The sequence below is a fragment of the Thermobia domestica genome, chromosome 3, assembly GCF_964235325.1.
Source record: "Thermobia domestica chromosome 3, izTheDome1.hap1.1, whole genome shotgun sequence".
Taxonomy (NCBI): Eukaryota; Metazoa; Arthropoda; class Insecta; order Zygentoma; family Lepismatidae; genus Thermobia; species Thermobia domestica.
Genome location: NC_137456.1, coordinates 200,008,081 through 200,030,273, shown reverse-complemented (window position 1 = coordinate 200,030,273; position 22,193 = coordinate 200,008,081). Strand labels below are relative to the sequence as shown.

General features: G+C 34.5%; 1 protein-coding gene across 2 annotated transcripts in view; it reads right to left on the bottom strand.

Moving 5' to 3' along the window:
- Grd (gamma-aminobutyric acid type A receptor subunit Grd) overlaps positions 1–22,193 on the bottom strand; it is a 1,945,208-nt gene that overhangs the window by 33,810 nt on the left and 1,889,205 nt on the right. For both annotated transcript variants that reach the window (XM_081752088.1, XM_081752089.1), the window contains one exon: positions 5,436–5,569. In XM_081752088.1, the coding sequence (XP_081608214.1) occupies positions 5,436–5,569 (134 nt within the window). The remainder of the gene's footprint in view (positions 1–5,435; positions 5,570–22,193) is intronic.

Sequence of the window (22,193 nt, the reverse complement as noted above, 5' to 3'; positions counted from 1 at the left end):
AAAGAGGGCAGCATGAGAATAAAAACCTGCGAAGGAATACCAAAGGAGACTCAATTTTTCTACAGAAAGTTAAATGCAAGCAATAAATCAGAAGTGAAAGAAATGGCGATCAAGAGGAAGCATACATATCTTCATGCTATAAGAGGAGGTTATATATGCTATAAGGTGCATGAAATTTAAAAACTAAAGTAGTAAGAATAGATGAAATTTCAATAAACATGTCAAAGGAAGCTGACGAAGAAATGCAAAACATACTATTGCAGTTTAATTCTAAATGTTCATGAAGTAGTCACGCTCCCGAAAATTCTGAGTGAGTGCCAAATTCTTGCATTAGAAAGAACACAAAGAAAACATACATAATTAGAGACTTATTAATTGTCTCTCTTCAAGTTGGTAACGAAAGTACTATTTTTAACAAAGATTAGGGGAACAGATCTCGCCCGAACAAGAGAATAGACTGGATTTAGAGGTGGTTATAGCACCATAGTTTATATTTAAGTAGTGGAAAAACTGATAGAAAGGTCTAATAAACATGAATTACTCTTGTGTTCTGCATTTTTTTATTACGAAGAGCTCAATACCCTTTCGAATTGATGAAGAGCTTAATGATTATGAACACTCTTAAATTAAGTGATATTGACACTGCAAATATCCAACTCTCTGGCCGTAATAAAACTGTAAAAACAAAAGACAGATTATGACAGGACAAGACTATTTTTCTTAAGCCTTTTTTGCATTATTGATTCAGCAAATAATATAAAAAGTATTGTATAACCTAGAATTAATTAAATAATACGATATATGATTGATCAGAACTAAGCTGATATAAAACAAATATTGTTTTTTTGGATCAATCTAGTCATTTTCCTCGCGTTACCGGTGATTCCCAACATATAGTTTTTATGCTTCCTTCTGAAATCCGCAGACTCTGCACACGGTACCTTTGATTTTTCCAGTGTCCAGGTCTCCGTTCTATACGTCGAAATGGTTAAAACACATTCATTGAACATTTATACTTTAAATCAGTGGTTTTCAACTGTTATGTCGCTCAATCCCACAGTGTATCAATAAACATTCAATAGCTAATTGAAATCCGTTTTGAGACAGAGAAATTTTTAAAACTGATTTAATGCTAGAAACATTTGAACATGTCTTTCTTGATCATATTTTCATCTAAACAATGTTTCCGAAATATCATCATTGGTGACTTATGGAGCGTTTACACTTAATTGATTTGTGGTTGATTCAGTTGAACTGACGTCGCTTTCGACTCACAAGGCAGGGTACCCAGGTGTAACACGCCGATTGTGATAAGATTGCAGAGACATAAAGAACATTGAGAAAGAAGTGACACATATTTTTGTTATATCGGCCAACAAGCACATTGAGAGGGTCAAATAGGGGCATAAAAATGGCGTCAAAATAAGATTATGTGGAATATACCGGGAACGAGAAGAGATATCGGAAAAGTTTAAATGAACGAAATACTACTCATAGTCGCAATTCAATGAGGTAGAACGCACCCATGAGAAGAGAGCCGAACATACGAAAATGGACCAATCACGTGTACAACATTGTCACAATGTGTTACGGAAATGAGCGAAAAGGTTGATAAGGAGCAGGAAGAAAGAAGAAACGAAAACAGAAAATACGTGTTTTTGCTTTGGGTGCATATGTTGCCCGTATGGGAAAGAGATTCAGATTTATCTCAATGTCCGAAGATGGGATAACGCACAGTAAGGATGCAAATGCCGTTCATATAGACAGCCAGCGAAACATCATTGCACGGTGGGTTGCATATATCGCGTAATGAGAACAACGGTGAGATGGATGTTGGAAACGAAAATGTGTGTAGGCAGTAGTAACACAGAAACAAAATTGTTACTATTACTGTCATGTTGTACGCGTATTTTCGTAGTGATATAATGTTGATACTCAAGTGTGATACTGATATTACTTTTGCTGTTTATCTTACGTATGTGGACCATCTGCTATTACATTCTACTGTGCTATGAATTTCTGTTCCATTACCCGATATATGCAACCCACTGCGCAGTACTGACTTGCTGGCTGCCTATACGAACGGCATTTGCATCCTTCCTGCGTTTTATCCCATCCTCGTGCATTGATATAAATCTGCGTTTTTTTCGCATATGGGTGATGTATGCACCCAATGCCAAAACACGTATTTTCTGTTTTCGTTTCTTCTTTCTCCCTGCTCCTTATCACCCTTTTCCCTCATTTCCGTAACATATTGTGACAATGTTGTACACGTGATTGGTCCATTTCCGGATATTCTCCTCTCTTCTCATGGGTGCGTTCTACTTCAATGAATTGCGTTGACTATGGGTAGTATTTCGTACATTTAAACTTTTCCGATATCTCTTCTCGTTCTCGCTATATTATACATAATCTCATTTTGACCCCATTTTATGCCCCTATTTGACCCTTTTAATGCGCTTGTTGGCCGATATAAAAATACGTGTCGCTTATTTTTCAATATTCTTTATGTCTGTGCAATCTTATCACAATTGGTGTGTTACACCTGGGTACCCTGCCTTGTCAGTCGACTGTGTAAACAGGACTTCAACTTAAATCGCCTACTGGTCGAAAGCGACTAATCGACGGGTAATTGAATTGAAAGACGTTCTATTTTCAGGAGTCGATTCGATCAATTGCCCAGCGAAGACTACTGGATTGCCTAGTGTAACCACCTGATTCCAAAACGTTTTCAACGGAAATGAAAAGTGTCCTGGAAATGGCCCGTTCAGTACAGCTGAGATGATACTGCTTTTAGAATTATATGAGAAAAATGAATGCTTACGAAATACAAAAAAAAAAAAAAAAAAAAAAAGCTTTTTACAAGAATATTGCTGCTAGAGAAACAGCACTAGGAGCAATTATTCATGAAATGAATTTAAAAATTACAACTGCGAATCTACATAATAAAATTAAAAATATTAGAACACCTATAATAGATAAGGTGCAAAAATAAATGCTTCGAAAAGGTTGGGTGCAGGTGTGTAAGAAATTAACAAACTCAAGATTGCTTGGTTTCATGAATATGATTCCTTTTTACGCTACACTATGCAAGATGAAGCTCCATTAGTAACATGGTAAGTGTTATGACATGACCTATTAAAAATAATATAATCTTTTGTGCTAAGCAAAGGTTTCGCTGCTCCTACCCTGAGTGGTTTGGATAACATTCTCGGTTTTAGTAGCTTGCATCAAGCACAAGTTGTTTTGTGCTTTTTCTACTTAATGTTAGTTTTTATGGCACTACTCTCTATTTGTCCCCATAGCAGGTAAACCTTTCTAAAGTGAATCTCCATCCAATAATGTAAGTTTTCTCTTCTACAAGAGTAAAAATACCGTTGAAATAAATAAATAAATATATTATGATTCTAAGTATGTGTACCTAAACAGGGACTTCACGGTTTTTACTTACTTGTGGTCATTCTAGTAAAGAACTTTGAATTTTACAAGATCATGTCAATTTAAAAAAATCATTATTTTTCTTATTTAATGATTTCTTAATACATTGCACGGTGCAAGTTTACAATAGACCGTCATAACAACGTTAATTTTATGGTTAATATGTGTTGAGTATAAATAGACCTACAAGAAGACTAATAGAATATTGATTCTCACTGGTGAAGAATTTTTGCAAAATTTAGGTAAGCAGTATTTGATGTTTACAAGTGGTATACTGCAGTTACTATGAGTGAGTCCATATAATATATGAGTGAGTGTAACATATTAATTTCAAGCAGGGGAATCTTTCTCTATAATGTAGGGCTAGAGAATGTGTATTTTATATTTATAAGTTTAGAGTTATTACTGTGAAACTATGATAAGTTCTTAAACCTACATAAGAATCTTTTACTGAAAAAAATTCAAAAGAATTATATGATGTTTCTAAATACTCTCTTCTTAATCTCCATTCCCTTACCCAACACCATTTTCTTTTCTTTTTTCTTGTGACTGATATTTTAATTTTGTCCCTTAATACTTGTGTCGTATAACACGGAAAATTGTTCCAATTACTTTCCGCTTGGACACCTTTACAATTGCCAGCCGATTTCGAATCAACCAGAAGAGAGCGAGTCGACAAGCAGCCAGTGGCGTAGCAATAGGATAGGCAGTGTAGGCATTGCCTACGGGCGCAGGGAGTTTTGGTATATTAGGGGACGCAGCAGATTTTTAATAAAAAAGAAGCAAATTATATACATAAATGGAGCCTCAAGTTTCTGCTGTCTTCCTTTTTGAACATGGCAAGAATACAAATACCTGTTCACTCTCAGTTTATTACATTTGCGTATCAAATTATTGGCATTACTGTAAACTCGTCTAGGTTATAGCACTGTGACAAATTCTATGACCTATAAGATCTGGATTAAAACAAGTTAAAAAGCGTTGTCATGATTAGGAGACAGTACAATTGCCACTTACTGCGGCTACACAGAACCAAACACAAACACCAATTGTCGGGCAAACCGGGCAACTGCTTAGGGCGCCAACCTCGGGGTTTTCAAAGAGCAATCCAAAACAAATTTTCGAACGTATTTTCTAGTATCACTGTAATAAAATATTAAAGATAGGCTAGGACTAGGTCGGGTGGGGAAAAAGAAGACACTTTGACCGTGAAAATTATGCTCATGAATTGGACATCTCTGGTCTGAAAAAAAATGCATAAGCAAAAGTGAAAAGAACACTTCTGATTTTGTATCCAATTCGTTGATTAAAAAAAACTGAACATAGAAAAAAATGCTTATAAGCGGTTTCACAAAATTTTATAATTATGTCTAATCCTTATATATACATATATATATATATATATATATATATATATATATATATATATAATATATATATATATATATATGTATATATATATATATATATATATATATATATATATATATATATAATATATATATTCATTTGAAATCGTTTTGGTAATGCTGGTTGATACATTACTATTTATTTACATTACCAATTTTACATCAGTATATTTTTGATGAACAGGACACTCTGTCTAGTTTACTTTTAAAATACATACCTCAACGATATAAAAAGAAAAACGGTCAGTATCCTCGCACTGATAATTTTCGGATAATGACCGTTTCTGCGCGTACGCACAAGTTATAATGGTCATGCATGGAGCCTACTCTATGGGTGAGGGGAGCGCCACTAGGGATTTTGCCTACGGGCGCCAAAGACTATTGTTACTCCGTTGCAAGCAGCATTCAATTTTGGTTGAAATAATTAAACGCATTCCATCGATCTGATTCAGCCTGGTAGCTTCGATTTAGTCGAAACTGCAGAAAGTCGATTAGCCGTGCGACTAAGTCGAACAAGTGAATACAGGGCTTTAGTATCTATTTTTGAACTATTGTTATATGTTAGTTTAGTATCTGTTAACTACTTACCTGAATAATTGTAGCAAAGATAAAAGCGAATGACAGAAATACAAAGAAGTCGAGAGCTGTTGGATATGGTACTTTTGGCAAATCTGTCCTTGCTTCCAGTCCTAAGAAAGTCATTGTCAGCACAGTGGTAATACCTAAGGTAGGAAATTGAAACAAGAATAAAAATGGCCATATAAAAAAATTAATTAAAACTATCACAAGCACCACATATTCATAACTATTATATATATATGAATACAACACTTTGTAATTAGGATCAGGGCCGTCGCGTAGGCGGGGCGACCGGGGCAATTGCCCCGAGTGCCGCGACCAAAGGGGGCGCGGGAACGACAAATCATCAAAATTCAAGGAATTCAGATTAGAAAAATTAGATTAGAAAAATTCAAATACGGAAATGACACACTGTTCCGCCATTACCGAATTTCGAGGTCCTTCCTTTCGTATCGACTAGTAAATTTTCGTGCCGTTCCGGGCCCTTTTTCCACGTTTTGCGTGTCACCAGAAGTGTGTGAAAATGGGCCTCCAAAATGTGACGAAAATGACCCCTGTTTTGTACGTTTTATGCGTCAACGGAAGTGGGTCAAAATGGACCTACGAATATAACGAAACACGTTAATGCTGTTCCGCCACCAAGGAGGTTGGAGGACGTTTCCTTCACATCGTTTAGTGTGTATTTTGTACCGTTCTGTTCCCCTACTTCCACGTTTTGAGCATCACCAGAAATGCGTCAAAATGGTCCATCAAGGTGTGAGGAAAAAGAGCCTTTGTTTCGCCACTATCGAATTTGAAAGTCGTTTCTTTCGCATCGGATAGTGCCTGTTTAGTACCGTTTTGTGCTCCTATTTCCACTTTAGTGCGACAACGAAAATGGGTCAAAATGGCCTAAAAGTATAGCGGAATAACTGTTCCGTCACCATCGAATGTCGAGATCGTTTCCTTCACTTTTTTATGCATGATTTCTGTCGTTTTGTACATCAATGGAAGTGGGTCAAAATGGGCTTTGAAAGTGGGATGAATATGTCTTTTTCTGCCACATTTGTAGGTCTTCTTTGACCCACTTTCTTTGGCGCACAAAACGTGAAAATGTGCGCAGAAACGATACAAAATATGCACTAAACAATGCGAAAAAAGCGACCTCGAAATTCGATACTGGTGGGAGAGTGTGTCATTTTTCATCCCACATTGAATGCCCATTTTGATCCACTACCATTGATTCACAAAACATGGAAATAGGCTTACAAAACGGTAGAAAACACGCACAAGAGTATGTGGAGGAAATGACCTCGTAATCGTTCCTGACGGAACAGCATTAACTTGTTCCGCCATATTTGTAGGATAACATTGACCCATTTCCGGTGACGCAAAAAACGAGGAAATAGGCGCACAAAACGACACAAAAATGGAAATTTAGCTTAATTACATGGAAATTTTAAGTTTGTAAGCTTAATTATATGGAAAATTTTATACATTTTTTCCTTTACGTTGGTCTATTTTACGTTGATTTGGGACTCAAATTTTATTCTTTTTTCCATTGAAAAGTATCTATAATTCAACAAGGAAATAAGTATCAATGATAATTGTAATAATCATCTATATAATTGAATTCATTGTAATTTGGTCCATGACAAACACTTTACCATTTCGTACTAGCTTTTATGCCCGTTCTTCGCACGGATCAGATAAAATATCAATGTAAACAAACTGAACAACGGGAGAACAATTAAGAAACATTTCTAAAATTGGATATATTTTGTGTGAATATATATCCAACAACGTACATGTGGTTTCATTGATAGGGCCGATGGAGGCTGAATTTGAACGTAAACACTATCGGGGGTGTCACTATACATCTGAGCAACCCCGATAAATATGAATTCGACACAAATATTGTTCATTTTCTACTACTTTTACATGTCCCGGTGAACGCCCCCTCAGACCCCCTTGGTTCAAATTGTGAAAAAAATCTCCTCTAGCCTCCAGCCGATACCACGAAAACTATGAATGTGACACTAACATCTATCATTTTCTACTACCTTTTTACATATCCCGGTAAAAGCACCTATGATCCTCCGGTTCGAATTTTGAAAACACAACGCCTCTGGCCCGCAGCCGATGGGGGCTGTATTTGGAAGTCAAGACCTGTGGAAGTATCGCCATTAATCTCAGCGATAGCGAATACTACTTAATTTAAAAATATGAATGCATAAAAACAAATTCCATTTGTTAATTGCTAGTGCAAAAGAAATTCAGAAATCTTATTTAGCCTGAAAAACCTTCTCGTTCACTGCAAACCGTGCTGTGTTGCAGAAGCACTGCAACGACCAGTCCCTTTAACTTCTGAGATAGGGGAAAGGAGACTTAACATTTGCTCCAATTCCCGCGCTGAAGGAATCTGGTCGTTGCATGCTCGCTGCAACACAATGTAAATTAGAGACTCTGTGACGGATTATTTTTCGCTTTTTAAAACGAATTAACCTAACGGGCAGTTACAGAAGTAAAAAAAAATATGTTATTTAAAGTATATATGGGAGTATTAGAAAGTATTTTTCTGTTCTTTACTACTATTGGTAATAATATTTTTTTTCTTGAAATACTTTGGTTGTTGCGCAACGCTGCAACACTAACATTAGCCGCCACTGAGTGTCACCATTGATTTCAGCAACCGCGAAAACTATGGATTTGACACTAATATCATATATTTGGAGTAGTTTTACGTTTCGGTATCCCCCCCCCCCCGTTGACCCGCGGCCCGCAGCCGAATAGGGTGAATTTGGAAGTTAATGGGATCGGAGTTTTACCATTGATCTCAGCGACCGCGAAAACTATGAAATCGACACTGATATCGGTCATTTTTTACTACTTTTACATGTCCCGGTAAACGTTCCCTGGTTCGAATTTTGTCAAAAACGCTTCACCTCGGTGTGGGACCTGGACCAAGGGATCTTTAACCAAAATTTTGTAACTCTCGGTCAAATTGTCTGGTCCCCAGGCCGTTCCCGGTAAACGTCCCCCTGAGACCCCCTAGTTCGAAATTTCAAAAAAAAAAAACTCTTCTTCTTGATCTGGGGCCTAGACCAAGCTACCCGTGACCAAATTTTGAAAAGTTTCGGTCCACTCGTCTGGTCCGCAGGCCCCACAAAGATAGACAGGCAGACACGAACAAACTCTTTATTTTATTTATATTAGAAAGTTCAGATCCGCCCTTATTGTAATAGAGCGGTGCTTGAGCGATTGATCGTAGAAATTCAAACTCCGATGAGTGATAATTTCATAGGCTTGTTTTATTACAAGTTTAAACTCTTTAGTCAGTAGAGAAGGGGGCGTGAATCATGGATCAAAATTGATGATAATGGGTTTTGGTGGGTCTGTGGGTCACAGTAGGTGAGAGTGGTTCATGGTGGGCGGTGGGTCAGAGTGGGTCACGGTGGGTTTTGGGTTACGATGGGTGGTGAGTCAATTGGTCGTGGCTAAAGTTTCCATTGCCCCACGCCCTCTCTGAACTACAGTGTTGAAAATTAATCAGTGAAAATCAATTGCAATTGATCAATCAATTGATAGTAATTGCTGTGGAAATCAATTGCAATTGAATTAATTGCTAATTAATTTCAATTGCAATTGAATTACTGAATTCAATTGCAATTACTTTCCACTGCAATTACTTTCAATCAATTGATTAATTGCAATTGATTTTCCAATATTAATGGCCAACTGCAATTAACAATTAACCATTACTTAATTCAATTGTTCATTGCAATTAACAATTAAATTTACAGATTAATTGTTAATTGTTAATTCAATTGAAATTTGCCCAACTCTGACTTGAAACAATCTTATTTTTTGTTGTTTACCAAGGAAATTATATTTATACTTTAATAAATAAAATGAAATATTTACTTTAACATCCTACACTTATGCCGGTTATATTAAAGTTGGTAATGTTGGTTTTATGTACCTTCGCTTTATAAAGCACTTGAAAAAAGTATATGAAAAAAGTGGGAAGGAACCAGGTATATAGTGTTTGTCCAGTTGGCATGACCCGGGATCGAACTACAGACCCCCAGACATGTGAAGTGAACGCTTTACCACTTTTTTAATAAATAATTTTGTATGAACTTTGTTTTATACCATCAAAACTCTGTTTGTTGTTGGGGGAAGAATCCGAATAATGTGAGTTTTCACAAAGATTGAAATACGTGATTTTTTTTTTTTTTTTTTTTTTACAACTACGAGACTTTTTGTAATCGTTCGTCTTGGGGTTCAAAATTAGCTTTTATAAACCGATGAAAGTATTAGCTAAGATTGAGTTTCACGTTCTGTTCAACAGCGATATTTCTTGTAGATTCTCAGAAAAATATTCTTCGTAACGGGCAAATCGAATTATATATACATTTTATAAGGAATTAGGCATGGATCTCACACAGCAGGCTTACTTTGCAAATGCAGATTTACCGTGAATCCGAGCCATATGAATTACCGCCTGGAATCAAACCTAGATCCCGTACACTAACGAAACTTTCTTGTGAAATTTCATCGAGAATCAAACCTTGATCTCGCACAGCAGGGATAGTTTGTTTGTGCGGATTTGTGGAGAATTCGAAAATGTATTAAGTCCTGTCCAGAATCCTACATAGGTCTGGCAAACTAAAGATATTAGATAGGTTTTGTACGTTAAAGAAACTGATATTTTAATCTCGTACGTAGTTAGAATAACAGAAGGGTGTGAGTGATCTTTCCTACGTAGTATTATTGCTATTAATTTCATATTGTGCACAGTAAAAACACTAATCTTAATTTGTGCTATTTTGGTGAATATATCTTTTACTGATAACACTTTAGTCTTTTTTTTATTTTGTAGAAGAAATGAAGCAGGAAGGTTCAATCTTTTTCTATGAGTTTGAAGAGTATACACCAAATGATAACTGCCGTGAAAAAATAGAAAATCGTGGGGAACGATCATATTATTTATCAAATGCCTGTCCTCGAAATAAAAAGAAAAGTGAAAAATAGCATACATGCGATATGTGTGTAAATGTGTACTTATTACACAATACAATGAAAAAGACTATAAAAGAACTGAATCCTGAAACCATATTAGGCTTATCATAAGACTTACAGGGACGGGAGTGGCAAAAGAGAAAACTAGAAAAGGAAGAAGAAAAGAAAGATGAGGTGAAAGAGGAAGAGTTGTTGAAATAATTGTGGGGTGCAAATAGTTGTCAATATTTGTATATATATATATATATATATATATATATATATATATATATATATATATATATATATTGTATATTGGTGATGGGTTCTGGGAAAATTTTGTGCTTTCTTTCTTCTGGATTTCTAAACGTTCTTAACAGTCCTAACATATTTGGTAACACTGCCAGTAAATATTGTGTAACGAAAATTCATTTTATGCAGAACATAGTGTATAAGGTTTTCTTTTATCGACTGCAAACTCATGATTATGGTAAGTATTTTTTAATAAAAGGTTGGATTTTGAGTTCGTTATCCTTTTCAGCAAGGAGAATCTATGAGACGTCCTCCTAACTGATTAACGTAGAATCCGAACCACATGACCTTCCACCGTGAATCCAGGCCCCGGTCTCCGAATGCCAAAGGCTGGTGCAATAACCACTTAGCAAAATGCATGAGCACTAACAACTTAACCATGAAAGAACTTGGTAAATATTTTATTAAAATGGATTTTTTTTATTTTGCTTGTTTTACAGATCTTATACGATTCAGCACTAGAAAACCAACTATGATTTTTTAACAATCGAGGGTTAAATCTTGTATTTGTCATACTAAACTGTACAAACTTTGAACTTTTCAAAACGGTTGAAAAAAATGAGGATCCATGCAGCACACTCCTTCAATGAGAATTGAAGTAGTATTTCCTTAATGCTAAATGCTTAATTGATTTTTCAGCAGTAACATTTCTCTTTCTCTTGTAGTAAACTAATCAGACTTTCAACCCGGTTAGGCTAAAGTATCGTGAGTCATTATGAGAAATGGATGAGATAGTGGAATAAAGAAACTTGGAGGAAACGGGAAAACTCCGAGAAAGTCCACGGATACGACGTTGTTCACCACAAAGTCTACTTGAGGAAAGCACAGATCTCACTCACCAGAAATGAACGCTCTACCACTGACCCAACAGCGCCAACATACATTGAAATTTGAAATCGTTTTCTTTTTTCATTAGCTGAATGAATAATTAGCTATCTCATTTGGCTTTGAAGTTCAGGATTCGATTCCACCAGCAGATGTATTAAATTTATATGAAATATGTTAGTTTAACATCCCACGTTTATGCACCCAGGCTAAAGCAGACGGTGAAACCTCACCTTTTTTTTAAAAAAAAAAAAGCTCTTGAGAAAAAATTATTTGAAGAAACTGGAAGAAAACGGGAGAACTTCAAGAAAACATGTGTACACGATATTGTCCACCACAATTTTATTTGGTCAAGGATTATACCCGGGATCCAACGATCTAAGGTGAAGTATGGTTAAGAAAACATCTAAGCTGCAGTATGGTTAAACAAATAGTTTGAAATATGTATTCATGGAAACGGATGGAATAAAAGCAGGCTATAAGTTGTATGTTAAGTACCATTCTAACATTTAATTGATGATATCGTAGGTTGGCTTTGAACTTGTGACCACTTGCACGTAAGGGGAAAACGATCTCATTTTATTTGACATACTAGACTAGACTACATACTAGATATCTATTTGAAATCCCATTTGCGTGGTAGGATTGACGAAAACTTCAGTTAAGATAATTAATGGTAGTGGAACTGGTGCTCTTTGAAGTTTAGCGTCCTGTTCACCATCAAGGCTATTTTTGTAGTCCTTACACAGTAAACTGTTATACTTTGAAGTTTTTTTAAACGAAAGAGACAAAGTGAAGATCTGAATCATATGAGCTTCCAGCGGGATATAAGCTTCCACCGGAAATCGAACACTCAATGACTGTGAACAATGGAAAGTGGCATAAGAAAATGTTTCGTACAAATAAAAAATTAGATGCCAAAGGCGCCTACGCTAACCGCTTAACCATGACGTACCTCTTGTTTATTTCTTCTCATAGACAGACATGACATTAAAGAGCGAAGAAAGAAACTATTATTATTATTATTATTATTATTATTATTATTATTATTATTATTATTATTATTATTATTATTATTATTATTATTATTACTTTTACTAGTGAGGTTATATGAGACGTGGACCTTGAGGATAACCACCGTTGAAATTGTGTTTTCATACTAAGGACACGAACGCTAATAGCTTAGTTTTGTTATTAAAAAGCTTGATTTGATTTGTGTATCTTAGCAGGTAGGTTATTTGAGATGTGGACCTAAAGTGGAATCTAAGCTTTTTCCAGGAACCGGCATGGGTTTTTTTATGCAAAAAGCACATACGCTAAACGCTTAGCTACGGAGGAACTCTGATGGTGTTTTGGAATTATCCTGAGTGCTCTACCAGTTAACTTACATTGCTCATTCAGTTTAACATCCCAGTCCTTATGTCCTTTAAGCTAAGAGAGATGGATAATGCTCACAAATGTATGCCATTCAAAACAAGATGCACAAGATATGTACAATTTATCACTGACTCATTGCACTTTGCAAAAAGTTTGAATTCAGTAAAGTCCATGTTTTTTTCCAAACATGTCCCTATCTTTCTCTACAACAATTTGATAGTTCACATCACTTATTTCTTTTCCAACATGTTGGTCTTGATATTCAATAGGAATTGAATTCCTCAAAGCAATATTAAAATATAGCTAACGTGCTGATAGATTTGTGAACAATTCTTTGGAAAACTATTAGGATCAATTCCAAATCTTGTCTATCTTTTCTGTTTTGAACATTAACCCCTTCAGTGTGGGTGGCAAGTTAACTCGTGTCTTAAAAACGCACCTGCTGTGCGGATGGCGTATATATAAGCTTTCATTTTGCTTTGGCTATTTTGCATTGCGTATGGCGAATATACTTGCCCATAGTATGAGTACTGTTATCCGGACAATATTTAGCGAGTTTGCGCTCAGCTGGTTTCAATTGTTGCTTAATTAAAAGAAGAGGAAAAAAGAAAGAAATTAAAATAGAGTTTTCATTCTATGTTCCGTTTGAGAGCAGTCAGCACAGTAATGGCGTCAAAACGATATTTCAACGATGCTGACATCGAGGAAGAGTTATTAATTAGTGATTCTGTTGTAAGAGATTTTGAAAAAGATTTGGAGTCAACAGGATTGGAGTCGGAGAAAAGTGATGATGGCGCTTTTAATGATAATGACAAAAAACATACGTTTTACAGCGGTTCGCATCTGAAAATTACGCACTGAAGGGGTTAAATAAATGATAAGTAAGCACTCCAAAATTACACGTGATATACATTGTAGATCATATAGCTAAAGCTATTAAATACCAGCAAGATGAATGATCTCAAAAACGTAAACTCAGAAAGTATACTTGAACTGAAATCTTTGTTTCTAACAAGTATGAAGAACTCCTCTTAACACAAGTGGATAAATGAACAAATGATAAGAAGGAAGACATCACATCAGATAAGTGTAACCCATTACATATACATATAAAGGTATTTGAATAAGTACTTGTTCTTTGAATGTACAACATATATGTTCGAGAAAACAGAAAAATAGAAGATATGCCACACTATCCGCAAAAATAAATTCCAATTTCATGAAACAATTATTCGACCGTAAAACGTAAGGGGAGGGTGATGTTGGAAATTTTATAATTTGCACAGTTTACTAAAAATATTGTTACGAATTAGATTTTTCTTTCTTTGAGTTTTAACATCTAAGGGGGATCTTAGCTATGAAGGTCTCAGTATCTATCTATTGATAAAAATGTACTGTGCTGTGATCAATATTAGTATTCTGAGGTTTATCGAGTGTACATGAGAATTTGCATGTGTTTGCAAGAAAGACAAAATAGTTAGTTTGGGCAGCAACTGGAACATATTTTCAACCTACAGCATGCAATGCCAACAAACATTGTCGTGGTCATTAACTCTTAAACGCGATATTGTTACCATCTGATCTTGCCTATTACGTTTGAACAGTATTATTTTCAGGTATCGTTTGTTGTTATTTGTGTACATACTTTTCTGCGATAGTAGAAAAGCTACTGTCCCTTGGTTACATCTCTGCTGAATTTTACGCGGGAAATAGTGTGTGGATATATATTGTTTTGCAAGCAATGCCAAAAGTAGAGCGAAAATGGATTAAACCGCTAAGGAAGGCTTAAATGTAAGATGCTCAAAGTAGGAAAATGAGTATTAGGATGGCATGAGCGTGCACAAAGTAGGAAGCTCAGCATTAGAGAGACCTAAGTATGGTCAAAAGTAAGAAAATGATGAATAGGTGCAGCTTAGGATGATCAAGGTGGGAAAATGGACAAATGCAAAGACCTAAGTATAGGAGAATCTAGTAGACAAGAATTAGAAAAGGCCTCTCCGCTGAGTTTATAATTGTTTAAATTGTTTATACTACACTATATGTGGGATACTCTTTATTAAAACGAAAACAAATTAAAATATAATATTACTGGTTCAGCATGTAATATCAATTCAACCTGTAAGCACATACATTGAAAAAATAATTAGGTGAATACAGTGGACAGTTTTGAAACCTGTGAAAGCGAAAATGTGAGTATTCTGCTGCAGAGATGTTTCATTGAACTCAGAAAACTAATCTTAATCGAAACATAAGAATACAAGTACACTCCATAATCATGAAAGAATGTAGTCTATTGGTAATACAAAATAGAAACTGGGAGTTTCCGGGGCAATTGTTTATTTTTCATTTACCATACTATGCTTGTTCAAACATGTTTTAAGTTTGCGTTCCAAATAAAATAAAAAGTCATGTGAAAGTTCTACAATGAGGTCACTAAAACTATATAAATAACACGGTTAAGAAAGAATAAATCTATGTGTGAGTGTGTATTTCATCTCTCTCTTCGTACTGCTTAAAAGACAATATTTTCAAAAAATTGTTTGAATAGAGGAATCTTCTTCTTTTTGTGGTTTTGAAGATTAGAAGTCAAAATGTCTAATCAAAATAGTAGTGAAGATGTGTGCGTCTGTTACTGCAATGACATTCACATAACCATTTAATATCTAATAAACACGCTTCAAATGTGAGAATCTAAAACAAGAAGCTTGCTTCTTTGCAGTGGATGTACAAGTGGACAGAATAAACTATGACTGCATTCTGTTAGATAAAAAGATGAAGACAAATGTGATAAGTATTTTTACGAGTATGGACATACAAGATGAAATTCTGCACCAGTTTCAGAAGATGTACGATCGTACTTTATGAAGCAGTTCATAATGATACCTTTGTAAAACAACTGATAGAAATATTCTTGGAGATTGAGAACATTATTTGTGAATAGAAACCAGTGGGATTAAAACTATGAATTGTGTTCGTGTTTGATAGAACTGTGTTTCATTAAATGATATTGTCGATGTTCTGTAGGTGTATTACACATACAAACTAAAAAAAGGATTGGTATGACTTTATTTTTTCTGTGAGAGTAAGAACTGAAAACAATTAAATCTTACTGTTGTAATTGTCTAAGAAAGTTGAAAATAGTTACTGTGTAGGGCAGTGAAGTGCAATAATAGTAAAAATTCCTTGTGATAATAAGGCGAGGGAGGTGGTAAATGTTGCAAAACGAGAACTGATTAACAACATTACAAAGTTAAAACTGTGTAGAAACCAATTTAAAATATTGAAAGATAGTCCTTTGGTAGAGTTATTATTATAGCAAATAAGTCTTGAGGGGATGTTGGTGACTCTTAAAAGTTTCTACACAGTTAAAAGTGTAAAAATGAATGAACAATTTTAATAAATAAGTTATAGTAAAATCACTAAAATAATACATTTCAAATTTATTGTTCTCCTGCAAACAATGGTCACAAAAGCCATCGGAATCCAAAAGTTTATGTATGTTAGTTACCAATTGGTAATGGTAGTCTTCATACAAGATGAGATTTGTTTGCCAGCTTTAATTCCCGGATATATTATATTATACTCCCTAGTCATTTCGTTCTACTCATAGATGACGATCTGGTTAGTTTGTTTTGGAATTTTTTGCATCACCATTAGTACAACCATTTTGATGCTCAATGGTAACATCAGCATCATCACACAAATACTTGGCCTGCTTTAACAGTCGATCAGGGTGATTCTTGAACTTGTATACTTGTTCGTATTTATGATCAGCCCTAGCCCTTCCGAAAAAATAGAATTGGGAAGACAATAGATATTTTTTTCATTGGGATGGTACAATTTTTCAAATGAGTGGTATAATCTTGATACTTGGCCGATTCACGGATTCGATTCTTAGGACATGTACAGTGGGCCACAGAAATTCTTGATGTACAAAGTCCGCGAAATAGGCAACCCAACTAACGCCTGCTCCAAGATTAATTAGGCCTGGTACAGTAGCTAGAACAGAAGAAGTGTGAAGCTAGAAGAGAGAAAGGGTGTGAAGTTCCCACACCTTTTAAAAGAACAAATCGTAAAGTGTGTTTTTGTGTAGGAGGGAGGAGAAACGCTAGCTGACGAAATGACAGATGGGAGTTTTTGGATACTTGTACTCACACTAAACAGCACAATACCAGAAAAATATACGGTCACCAGAAACACCGATGGGAAGATAACAATGAAGAACTTAAAAAATCTTATAATTAGCTCAAATGAGGGATTATAAACAAGTTAACTTACTTCAAATAACTATGCATATATAAGTATCAAATAATATACAGATTATGTAGTAAATATACTCCATGGTTCTGGATAATCACAATAACATTTTAAAACACATTTTTCTGACCAGAACAAAATGAATTATTTAATAATTATACGATTTTTGTTACAGTTTCAAGGACCTAACGTCCTCTTCATCAGACATTGAGAAAAGACAGATGACAGCAAATCTTATATCTTCCTCAGCCGTTAATTAGCATTTTCATTTATATAATTTTAATTGCTGTTTTTATATATATACACAGAACATAATAAATTCTATGAGGTCCGAAATACAAAGTAACAAAATAGCGTATAAGATTCAGTCTGAAAAGCAACTCTTACTTAAAGAATGGGCATACACTATTCCGAGCATCCAGATAAAACGACAAATGTTTACGATGTTTTTCGTCTCGTTTCAAATCTTATCTCCAAAGCGAGACGATAATTTGAGTTAGCCTTGTCCCGTCTCGCATTTAGAATGTTACTTATCGTCTCAATTTTCTTTGTTTTGTTTTAGAAACGAGATGAAAAGTTCCTCTTTTCGTGGGCAACACTAAACAAAACCGAAATATTCTTGCCAAAGATCATGTTTCTATTTGTAATGTTATGCCCTGAGTGATGACAAATTATTATTATTATTATTATTATTATTATTATTATTATTATTATTATTATTATTATTATTATTATTATTCCTACAGATCTGATAGTTGAAGTGTTGAAACATCCGAATATTCAAATATCTGAAGATAATAGAATATGTGTCATTGCTGATCAATCGCCATCGAAAATTGTAAAGGCTAAAAAATGTACTGGTCGTTCGTGGATAGGAGTTGATTACCTTCAGATTTCTCGTCAAGCGCCTTGAGCACTGAACCACAATAAATACGCAGTAATTTATTCGTCTTTAGTTTGTTTATGAGTATAATATACGCGCCGTATTTCATTCAAAATAAAGAACTTTTGTATTTTGCTTTTAAAAAATCTGAAATGTTAATAATTTAGTGAATACAGTGATATAATACACTCCGAGTTCTCAATTACATAGTCCTGACTATTAACAAGCTACTGTTTTGAGCGAACAGAAAAAGGCTCTTTGTTTACTCGCGCCCAAATAAGTAACGCTTTAGGTGAGTGGTTAGCATTGTGGTTTTCTGAACTGTTGACCCGAGTTTGAGTCTCCCCTTCGCCGTTGACAACTTTTAAAATGTTTCGTTTACAAGCCTCAGCTCCAGTTGGATACTGCTAAATGAAAGATAATCTCCAGTGGAGAAATTCAGTGATGATGTAATCCTGAAAATAAAGAGAAATGAATGGAGAAAACGAATTACAGAGTTAATTCTGTTAATGGTTCTATATTTGATATTAACCGTTAATTTCGTGGAATTTTAAATTGTTGTTTATTGACACTATATTCTTTTTTTCTCCTTGTGTCTCAATGTGTAAATTTTCACAAATATTATTCAAATCAAGAACCTTCTGTTTTATTTACAACCTAAGGGGAAATACGCTTAGTACGGATAGGTTCTCCAACTCGTTTGAGTGTTATCGAATTTAGCATTTTTAATATTTACAAATAAATTACTGCATACCAAAATTTATCAGTTACAAAAGTCATTTAACGAATAATGAAATAGGACAAGTTCTTCTTTCGAAGTAATATTACGTAGTGATCAGCGGCGCCGGAACATGGGAGCTCAGGTCCTGTTAGACACTCAAAATTTACATTGGAGGCTGGGCTCTTTCCCCGAATCGTCGACCGATATTTTAATTGATTTGCAGGTAGAAGTATTGCTAATAATTTCAAAGCTCAGCGCAAGGCTTTGTGTTTACTTAAAAAATAATGTACTACATAATCCGTAAATTATTTGATACTTATATATGCATAGTCATTTGAAGTAAGTTAACTTAAGATTTTTTAAGTTCCCCACTGTTATTTTCTCATCGGTGTTTTTGGTGATCGTATATTTTTCTGGTATTGTGCTGTTTACTATGAGTACAAACATCCAAAGACTCTTGTTTTGTCATTTCGTCATTTAGCGTTTCGCTCTACTTCTGCACAAAAATACTCTTTACCATTTGTGCTTTTAACAGGTGGGGGCAACTTCACACTGCTGTGCTAGCTACTACCAGGCGCAATTAATCCTGGAACAGGCGTTAGTAGGGTTGCCTATCTCGCTGACTTTATACAACAAGAATTTTTGTGGCCCACTGTACACCGTGCACCTTAAAAGTAACACTACCTCCAAATAAATCATTGTGATTGCAATGGAGGGTGTTCTCTATCACGGTGAAGAAGAGCTCCGAGTTCAATTCCGATTTACGTTTCCATGAGATATATAGAAGCTAGCTCAGCTTTGAAGCCGAGCTCTCAATTGTTATTCCTGCCCTAGAATTTATATCAACATCACATAGCACTTGTTTTATTACAAAATCAAATAGTGCCTGAATATAGAATTCAGGTTTTTTAATTTCATTTTCACTCGAGCACTTAATACTTATTTCTTTTTCCTTTATCACGCAGTATGTATAATTACAAAATGTAGTCTTTACTATTTGAAATTATGGTACCATACGTTGTGTTTCATGTCTTCTGATCTTGTTAAGTTCATAGCTTTTACCTGCAATATCAATTGATTGAACTTGTTTTGCAAGTGTACTTCGTTATCTTATCAATGTTACTAATATGACGATAAACATGAGTGATATCAAATACTAATTTACATTCTACTAAAATAATAATAATATCCTTTCCACCTTTAAAGTGTGTCTATAGTTCGAACAACATGTGTTGATTTTTTCGTTGGCTACACGTATCCCCCTTGGAATGATAATTTTCAACTATTCTTGTCCCTGTGTAGTACAGTAGCGTAGGGAAAGCATAACCAAATCAATAAGCGCATCAAGTTATTTGATCGATTCCATGCGTAACAATTATAATAACGAAATTATATTCTTGTAATAAAAAGATAACATGTCAACCTACTTGAACTTCACTAGTTAGTAAGTTTCGTAAGTAAAAATCCAATTATGCGTTTGAGCTTTGCACAAATATAATATTGTATGTGTAATATTGCAAGTCCCACTGTTGTCAGTACGTTATAAAGCTTTAGTGTTACCAATGTCTTTACCATTTCCTTTCAAACTATAACGCCTTATTTTCTTTCTCGATGCCTTTGTATGTGACAATCAAATGTTCGTCAGCAAAAGCACTGCTGTTTGCATTTCATATTTTGTTAACAGTAAGTCAGAATTGCATTTGCAGTAAGTCTGATCGTTGTGTCCATTTTCCGTACAATGAATTGTGCAATGTTTTTGCAATATACCTCATGCTCGGGTTCGTTCCGATATTCTCTTGATTTAGTTGCATGTCTTCAATTGCATGATGATGACCTGAAGATTCCTGCTCCATATGAAGAAAAGAATTCTTGTAGTCATGAAAAATAATTTTTGAATTTCTATCCTCTGAACCGAACAGTCCGAAACGCTATCTTCACGTTTTCGTTTTCTGTGATAACTCACTTTATTTATTATTATATCCACTGTTGTGGGAGTGTGGTAAAGCTTTAGCATACAGTAAGTGTTATTGATGGTATAACAATTCTGCAATTGTTAACATTACTTTTATGCACAACGTAACACATACACGTCTACTCTTACATGTATAAGTTAGAATTATTCCCTTGATATTTCTTTGTGTAGATGTCTTGTATTATGAAACATTACTCATGGATATAATGCTGTAACATCCAAATACTGAATTTTCACCCAATGACGTTTGTATGAGTACAAATCTTTTTCTCACAGTATATCTTCATAAGATCATGTATATAATTAATATTATTGTTAAATTATTATATTCAATCAGAATAAAAAAATAAAAGTGATGTTATTGTATAGGATCGAATTAAATATTTTTGCATTTAAAACACATGGATTGTAATTTAGTACGTTAACAAATACTGCAATGAAAAAAATTTATCATATTCATTATTTCCTGCGAATTTGTTTCATTTCCTGCGCATTTGTTTTCGCGCAGTCTTATCCTTGCACTATAAATTCCGCGCATGCGTGTCCTTGTACTAGTAAAAATAAAATGATTGATAAGCTGTTAAGATATACAGTCAAACGCTAGATGTTTCTGCGGGTGTAACGTTAAAAATAAGTAAATACTTGCATAATCCTAAACATGTAAGAACATATTCTTCTTCTCATAATAAGAAAAGGAAAGGTGAAATTCGCACCAATCTCTCCTTATGGCAAAGAAAATATATAAAGTCTATTTCACCACGTGAAAAACGTTTTGAACTTGGAAAACGAAAAAAATATTCTTGTATATCCAAATAATTCTGACATTCCTGAAGAAGAAGTTGATATGTTGAATATTATATATCCTACACAAGATATAATACATGACGCTGTGTATAGACGAAATTTCAGATATCCAAATCAAGAGGAAGTAGTAGATCAAAATACAATTTCTAATGACATTCTGATATTCAATGATGTGAAGTGTGATTGTACTTTTAATGAATTAATTGAAGTTTGTGTAAAACAGTTACTAGAAAATTATAAACTTTCTAAACCATTACTTTCTGAAAGTTGTGCAATTCGTAGTGAAAAAGGGTGCCTACTATTGTTTGGAATTTCCTAATTAAGAAATCAACACGTGAGTAAATATTAAAACAATATTTAAAAATTCATGTGAAACATATAGAGGCAAACATTATTACATATCCCATAAATAAATTTAACTATTTGAAAGAAAACGTAAAAAACCGAAGATAAGGCGCAATGTAGAGGAGAGGAGTCGCTAAAAATTAACTTTCTTTAACGAGGACGATTTACGAAACATCATCTACTAATCGAAATCATGATTATTCTTCAATAAAGTAACTTCCAATAAACCTTTTGTTATTGTTAATTATTCCATATTGGACTCCCGAAGAAAACTCATCTAAACAACTT